Source organism: Haliotis rufescens, unplaced genomic scaffold (genome assembly GCF_023055435.1).
Source record: "Haliotis rufescens isolate VD_foot unplaced genomic scaffold, xgHalRufe1.0.p SCAF_13, whole genome shotgun sequence".
Classification (NCBI taxonomy): domain Eukaryota; kingdom Metazoa; phylum Mollusca; class Gastropoda; order Lepetellida; family Haliotidae; genus Haliotis; species Haliotis rufescens.
Window position 1 is genome coordinate 27,639,406 of NW_025963813.1, and position 8,078 is coordinate 27,647,483.

At 46.1% G+C, this 8,078-nt stretch overlaps 3 protein-coding genes across 3 annotated transcripts; 2 read left to right on the forward strand and 1 right to left on the reverse strand.

The window, feature by feature from the left end:
* The first annotated feature begins 1,072 nt into the window (after positions 1-1,072).
* Positions 1,073-2,077, forward strand: LOC124152528 (iduronate 2-sulfatase-like). The gene has a single exon (XM_046525490.2). It carries the CDS (start codon positions 1,073-1,075, stop codon positions 2,075-2,077), a length of 1,005 nt encoding a protein of 334 aa, XP_046381446.2.
* A 4,307-nt stretch (positions 2,078-6,384) lies between these two features.
* On the reverse strand, positions 6,385-6,870 carry LOC124152527 (iduronate 2-sulfatase-like). The gene has a single exon (XM_046525489.2). It carries the CDS (start codon positions 6,868-6,870, stop codon positions 6,385-6,387), a length of 486 nt encoding a protein of 161 aa, XP_046381445.2.
* A 75-nt stretch (positions 6,871-6,945) lies between these two features.
* LOC125378715 (sodium/potassium/calcium exchanger 1-like) lies at positions 6,946-7,645 on the forward strand. The gene is made up of 2 exons (XM_048394656.1): positions 6,946-7,152; positions 7,211-7,645. Exons 1-2 carry the CDS (start codon positions 6,946-6,948, stop codon positions 7,643-7,645), a joined length of 642 nt encoding a protein of 213 aa, XP_048250613.1.
* Positions 7,646-8,078: the final 433 nt, after the last annotated feature.

Genomic DNA, 8,078 nt, shown 5'->3' on the forward strand with positions numbered 1-8,078 from the left:
GCAAAATACCAACTGTACACAGCGAGTTAATACCCTCAAACAACTGGATCTACATTGTGTTTAGGCGACTATTCACGTCCTAGTTTTGATAACGTTTGTGATTATTTTATCAAATCAAGGTGCTGAGTGTTTCTCGTTTAATAAGGCTATGCAAAGCGATCCATAGGGCGAAAAAAAGGTATTTCACAACTCTTTCTAACCACGACACAGGATCGTTGTTTTCACAAGTCTCGTCATCAGAGAGATCTTCATGAAGCCTGCTTCTAATACTGAGGTATCGTCGTGCAGTTCCCTGGCTCTTTCAGGCAGTGGGCATGGAGGCCGTAGACATTTGACTTGTGTGGCCTTTGTCCTGTGACCAAGGGAGCAAATAACTTGATGGACATTTCCTGGCAATTCCTAGCTAGGGTGTTCAGATTAGATGCATTAATCTGAGTTTCAGTACACATCTACACTTGTAGGTCAGGTCTCATGTAATCAGTAGCAAGAAATAGTTCTTCCTGCAGTGACATTGTACAGTCAGTTGTATATCAACTGTAGTGTAGCACATTTGTGTGTCTTTATAGCGAATATGTTTTGTCATTAGCACATAACATGCATACCAACTGATAAGACTCTGCTGCGACGTTCACAGGCCAGAAGATACATAAAACCCTTCTTGTCAGCTTGAACCCAGTGTAATTTTAGATGTTATGATGTTGAGGGTGACTCTCCTGCTGCTGGCAGTGACTGCCGCCCTGGCGTGCATGAATGTGCTGTTTTTGGTGTCAGAAGACATGAGGCCTGAACTCTGTTTAATATGGAAAAGACTTCCCGAGTCCTGTCCATCCTCCGATACATTCACCCAACCTTGACGCCCTGGCACAAAGGAGTCTTCTGTTAAAGAGAGCCCATGTTCAGCAGGCTGTGTGTTCCCCAAGCAGATCATCTCTCCTCACAGTGTATGATTTGCAGGTTTACTGGAGAGTTGTGGGAGGGAACTTCACCACCATCCCTCAGTACTTTAAGGAGAACGGCTACAGAACCATTGGTTCCGGTAAGATATTTCACCCCGGACATGCCTCCAATTACAATGACCCCATATCCTGGACAGACCCATATTTTGAGTCCGGAAAAGAAGAACAACTCACTTCGAGACACCCAGAATGCTGACTTTGCAATTAGAGAGGCTGCCCCTCAAGCAAGATCTGGAGAACGTCCTTTCTTCATCGCCCAAGGACTCCATAAGCCCCATCTTCCCTTTGTGGCAACAATGAGGTTCTTTGACATGTACCCCGAGTCGTCTATCAGTCCCCCAGCTAACCCATATGCTCCTGATAAGATGCCAGAAATTGCATGGTATATTTATACAGAGCTCGGAAAATACGATGACATTGAGAAATTACATGTTTCTGGAGACATTAACTCCACCCTCCCTAACGATGTTATTCTCAGCATGAGAAGAGCCTACTACAGTGCCCTCAGCTACACCGACTACGAGCTGGGACGAGTGGTCAAGGAACTGGAGAACCAAGGACTAGCCAACAACACAATCATCTCCTTCTGGGGCGATCACGGCTGGCAGCTTGGTGAACACGGTGAGTGGTGCAAACACACAGACTTTGAAATCTCCACCCACGCCCCTATGATGGTACATGTGCCGGGTCTCACTGACAATGGCATCGTGACGGAAGAACTCACTGAGTTTGTGGATATGTTTTCAACTCTAGTAGAAGCTGCAGGTCTTCCTGCGCTTGTCCTGTGCCCAGAAAACTCTTCCAACGTTCTAGTCTGTTCCGAAGGCAACAGCTTGGTTCCTCTGATGAAAGATCCAGCAAGTCCTAACTGGAAGAAAACAGTCTTCTCACAGTACCCAAGGACCACAGCTAAATACAGATACACCGAGTGGGTGAAGTTCGACATGAAACCTCTCTATAAGCCGGACTGGAACAAGGTTTATTGTGTTGAGCTGTACGATCATATTAAGGACCCTGAGGAAAACTATAACCTGGCTTATAATTCTGCTGAAAAGAAACTTGTATCTGAACTACGGAAAGAGCTGCATGCTGGATGGAGGGCTGCCAGACCAAGGACATGATAGTATTGGGTGAAATATTTATTGATTAAGAGTTTCCATCTTTAAAGACCTTGGTTTCACCACGAACCCAAATTTTATTTAAAGTATTTTTACTTCCCGACAGGTGTTTAACTTTTTCTATAATGACCAAATACCATTTTGAATAAACTGCCGTGCAAAAAAAAGTATTCACCCATGTTTTATGGTGGCTAAAAATGAACCAAACAAGAAATGGTTATTCGATGGTGATGTTTTTGATACGGGGACTTTACGTTGGTAATGGTTCGGCGACTGTTCTAAGCCGAGTAAGGTTTTGATAACGTTTGGTCTTTTCTGAGACGTCCCCTTACATCGTTTGAGGTACAATCGAGTATCGTTCTAAGGATTAATCGATTGTATTACAGCGTTGTTTGATCAGGGTTACATCATAAGAGTTCAATGAGTGAGTGAGTGAGTATCCATTTGGGGAATCGAATCCGGGTCTTCGGCATGCCGAGTGAACACTTTAACCACTAGGATATCCCACCGCCTCCGGGCAAATATTGTGAACATCCTTCGTTCATTTAGACGGCTCAAACGACAAGCATGGCTTGGGACCAACACGGACCTGGAATGCCCGCAGTGAGTGGATGTAATACAGGTCTCATTCGTCACAATGTGGTTGTCAATCCGAAAGGGTGCGAAAAGCTGCAGCATTGCTGATGCAGCCTTAAATAATGACATCCCACGTCTTGCATGGCACATTGTTGTACCGAGTGTTCTAAGAGGGGTTTAAAACTCAATCACTCGTTCACTGTATTGGCACTATAAAACTGGATAAAGTCCGGACGAGTACAAGCACGTCGCTATGTAAGTGCAATGATCTTGAATGCGACGCTTAACCCCATTTAATCTCGACTGGACGCATTTTCATTTCAAACGATGTACATTATTATTTTATTATCATTGAAGAGATTTGCGTCATACGACTCTTGTTCATAAGCTGTTTGATCAAGGTTTCAATATTCAAGGCCTCAGTAAAGCACTCAAATGGTTTTATTGTATACACGTGGATGACATTTCCAAATTTGACTCATCTCATCATTATTCCCCTTTTGACCGTATGTTCCCATGTATTTTCTTCCCGTGTATTTTCTTCCCGTGAATAATTGACTTGGGTTTGCATGTGTTTGTGATGGGTGCCACCAACGGGGCAGGATACGCTCACCTTTTCGCGAACACTTGGTATCATCACAATTTGAAGTGATACATAAACACATACTCATGGTATAGTCGGGGGCGTTCATTTGAACACTTTTTAGTTACTGATTCTCGCGCGTGTCGGGTAAATATGGTAGGTATGCACAAAACAGCATAAAGGACAAAGGCGTTTCAACTAGAATGAAACTAGGGAGCAAATGTAAGTGTCTGACAGTGTCTGACAGGAGATTCGAATAATAAATTCTGGTTCGCCTAACGTACTGTAGCTTCAAAGATAGGTGCTGACAGACAAAGTCAGAGAATCCTGGACAAGCTAAGGGACGCAACACTGCACATTGACTTGCTCCTACACCACCATAAGCTATCTGTGCCCTCTCGCCATACTGTAACAAATAGCAATTTCATTTGCCCGAGACTCGATATTCCAAACAAGATATTTTTTATACACGAAACGTTAACGCAAGAGAAAAAAAACCAGTATAGATTATCTGATGAAAAAGACTCCATTGGGCGCAAAAGGCCACAAAGTGGCGAAAATTATATGAATGGATCACTGAAAATCAGTGATGACACCAGGTGTCCACGAAAAAAGAAAGCATGTCCTTCCCTACCGGTAACACCCACAATAATTTTAATAAAAAAAGTACGTGCATACAGAAATCTATAGAAAAACTGGATTGTCGGGATAGCTTTAATATAACCGAGAGTGGCGTTGAATAACAAACAATTGATTTATAACACACATCACCAGGTAGTCAGATTGAAGCATTGGTGGATATACCATCTTTTTGTTGCCCTTCCTACTTGGGTCTAGCTGCCCTCCAGCCACCATGTAGTTGTTTGCTGAGTCGAGCCACTAGGGCGCTGTAGGCGGAATCATAAGCCAGGTTCTTGTTTTCTTGAGGATCCTGATAATGGTCATACAGTTCCACACCGAACACTTTGGTCCAGTCTGGCCTGTACAGGGGTTGTGGGTTGAATTTGACCCACTCTGTGTATCTGTAGTGATCGGTGGTCAGCTGTAACCCATTTGATCACCGTTGCTTTCATTCCTAGGGTACTGGGAGAACACAGCCTTCTTTCAGTTGGGACTTGCTGGGTTTGTTATTAGAGGTATCAAACTTTTGCCTTCGGTGCAAAGAAGGGCATTGGTAGAGTTTTCTGGACACAGGTCAAGCGCAGGAAGACCTGCAGCTTCTACTAGAGTTGGAAACATATCCACAAACTCGGTGAGGTCTTCCGTCATGATACCGTTGTCAGTGAGACCCGGCACATGTACCATCATAGGGGCGTGGGTGGCGATTTCAAAGTCCGTATGTTTGCACCACTCACCGTGTTCACCAAGCTGCCAGCTGTGATCGCCCCAGAAGATGCATAGTATTTTGTGTCACTAAAAGGTAGTGAATTTTATTAGGTTAATTCATTTATAATGTCATTATTATTATTTGCATTTATGCACCATTCGATCAAAATAGTTATTATTTTATATTTATTTGTATTTCAGTCAATCTGAAAATAACTAGATTCTAGTTAAGAAAAGAAAGACATTTATCTAAAAGGATAAGAAAAGAATGTAAAGAAAAGAAAGAATGCAAAACAGGAAAGAATAAAGAAATCAAAACTAGAAAGAAAGACTTCAAGTTATTACAGAGTTTGATGAACTGTAAAAGACCCCCAAGATGTTGATGCAATTGATACTGTGTATTCAATTCACTTGTTGTCTATCATGGAAAATGTCAAATGCATACAGTCATAAATGGCTGTCAGTGTATATGACTGGGGGTACCAAGAGTAAGTTTTAGTGACATAGGCTGTGGCCACTAAGTTGGTAGAAACATCAGCGAACACTAAGGTGGCATTGGGGCGACGTCATCAATACCGCGGATGACCTGCCCTGGTAAGGATGCACGCCTCAAAGCACAGTCTCATGGAAGACGTCAAACGTCTGATGTTGCCAGACATCCTGAAAGGTCCTGTAAGTTGTTTGGATGGTTGGGTCGTCTCCTTAGCTCCCTACCCAGATGATCCCACAATTGCAAGTGCTCGACGCAGGACGTGTATGGGGAATGTAAAGAAAGTCCTGCGTGAACCGGGATGTGTGTGGTCGGGCATTGTCCTTGTGCAGCAGGATCCCTCTTGGTTGTTGCTGCAGAAATGGCACCGCTACTCGTCTCAGGACTTCGTCAGCGTACTGTTGTGCATTGAGGTTGTCATGGATAACAGCGAGCGGTGTCTTCTGGTCGTCACAGCCCCCTACACCATGAGACCATGAGACCACGACCTCCATGGGCACGGACATCTTGTACACAACCAGGAGCCATTCTTTTCCCCCTACGGCGATACATACGGACCCTCCCGTCTGCATTGAATAGGTTGAACCTGCTCTTATCGGTGAACAAGACCCGTTGCCATTTGCGCTGTTGCCAAAGTGGTACACGTCGTACACGCCGAGCCCACCGTTGTTTGTCTTGGGGATGTTGTGGACAACACACCATCCCATGGAGTGATCTGTATGCCCTGATGCCAACAGCATGCAGTCATCTTCTCACTGTGTGGCGGATGACACGGTGACCCAACGCCGTTGCTGTCGATTCCATGACTGTCAGGAAAGGTTGCGTAGATGCAAGGTTCGCAGATATCTATTTTCTGATGGGGTGAACTGCCGCTGGAATATTGCTGAGTGCGGCGTTAAACAACTAACGATCAAACAATCTAATTGAGTGGTTACACGTGGTCTGCCATTCCAAGGCCTGTCGGTGGTGTCGAGTCCCCACCATGACCATACCAATGGCCCTCTCTCTCTTTTCTGCATTGGAACGTGGCATTGTTCGGTAAGTTTTTGGTTCATGTGATTGTGAATTTTATACATGTACCTGCACAGATGCAGCACCGAAAAACCTGTTTACAGTAATTTTTGTCACAGCACGTGCATCGACACCTGCATGGTCTTGGTTCTTCGGAAACGAGTGTGCTGCGTTTAGGGCAATTGTTTGTAGCATGTTACAAAGATTTGAACGCATGCATTGTTTATATTATTCAAAATGTTAAAATGTAAATTTTCTTTTGATCTTCAGTTTATGTATAAACTTGGAATTTTTGAATTGGTTAAGAGAGCAATCTCATTAAAATCAGATCGAAGTTCTCGCTGCCGCTAATAAAAAATGCAGCTCTTTCCGTAGTTCAGATACAAGTTTCTTTTCAGCAGAATTATAAGCCAGGTTATAGTTTTCCTCAGGGTCCTTAATATGATCGTACAGCTCAACACAATAAACCTTGTTCCAATCCGGCTTATAGAGAGGTTTCATGTCGAACTTCACCCACTCGGTGTATCTGTATTTAGCTGTGGTCATGCTATAGCCCATCTGGTGACCGTTATCGGCAGACCTTGGGTACTGTGAGAAGACTGTTTTCTTCCAGTTAGGACTTGCTGGATCTTTCATCAGAGGAACCAAGCTGTTGCCTTCGGAACAGACTAGAACGTTGGTAGAGTTTTCTGGACACAGGTCAAGAACAGGAAGACCTGCAGCTTCTACTAGAGTTGGAAACATATCCACAAACTCAGTGAGTTCTTCCGTCACGATGCCGTTGTCAATGAGACCCAGCACATGTACCATCATAGGGGCGTGGGTGGAGGAAAAGAGGAAGGGGAAAAACCAGGGGGCGAGGGAAGAGAGATCCAGGGGAAGAGGATGGGAGAGATCCAGGGGAAGAGGGAGGGAGAGAACCAGGGGGCGAGGGAAGAGAGATCAAGAGGAAGAGGGAGGGAGAGAACTAGTGGGCGAGGGAAGAGAGATCCAGGGGGCGAAGGAGGGAGAGATCCAGGGGAAGAGGGAGGCAGAGATCCAGGGGAAGAGGGAAGGAGAGATTCAGGGAAAGAGGGAGGGAGAGATCTAGGGGTACAAGGAGGGAGAGATCCAGGGCAAGAGGGAGGGAGACATCCAGGGTGCGAGGCAGGGTGAGATCCAGGGGAAGAGGGAGGGAGAGATCCAGGGTGCGAGGCAGGGTGAGATCCAGGGGGCGAGGGTAGGACAGATCCAGGGGGCGAGGGAAGGACAGATCCAGGGTGCGAGGCAGGGTGAGATTCAGGTGGCGAGGGAGGAGAGATCCAGGGAAAGAGGGAGGAGGGATCCAGGGGAAGAGGGAAGGAGAGATCCAGGGGAAGAAGGAAGGGAGGGAGAGATCCAGGGTGCGAGGCAGGGTGAGATCCAGGGGGCAAGGGTAGGACAGATCCAGGGTGCAATGGAGGAGAGATCCAGGTGGCGAGAGAGGAGAGATCCAGGGGGCGAGGGAGGAGAGATCCAGGTGGCGAGAGAGGAGAGATCCAGGGGAAGAGGGAGGAGGGATCCAGGGGAAGAGGGAAGGAGAGATCCAGGGGGCGAGGCAGGGTGAGATCCAGGTGAAGAGGGAGGAAGAGATCCAGGGGCGAGGGAGGGAAAGATCCAGGGAAAGAGGGAGAGATCCAAGGGGCGAGGGAAGGAGAGATCCAGGGGAAGAGGGAAGGCCAGATCCAGGGGGCGAGGGAGGAGAGATCCAGGGGAACAGGGAAGGAAGGAGAGATCCAGGGGGCGAGGGGCGTTAGATCCAGGGGTCAAAGGAGGGAGAGGTCCAGGAGAAGAGGGAGGAAAGATCCAGGGGTCAAAGGAGGGAGAGATCAAGGAAAAGAGGGAGGGAGAGATCCAGGGGGCGGGGGAGGACGCTAACAAAACAGTATCATCTTGAAATAGGAATGCGAACAAAACAACGTAGAGATATTACAGACCATTAAGTGACTAAGATTGAATAAAACACTTGGGCAGTTTTGAGAAAATAAAAAAATGTTCCA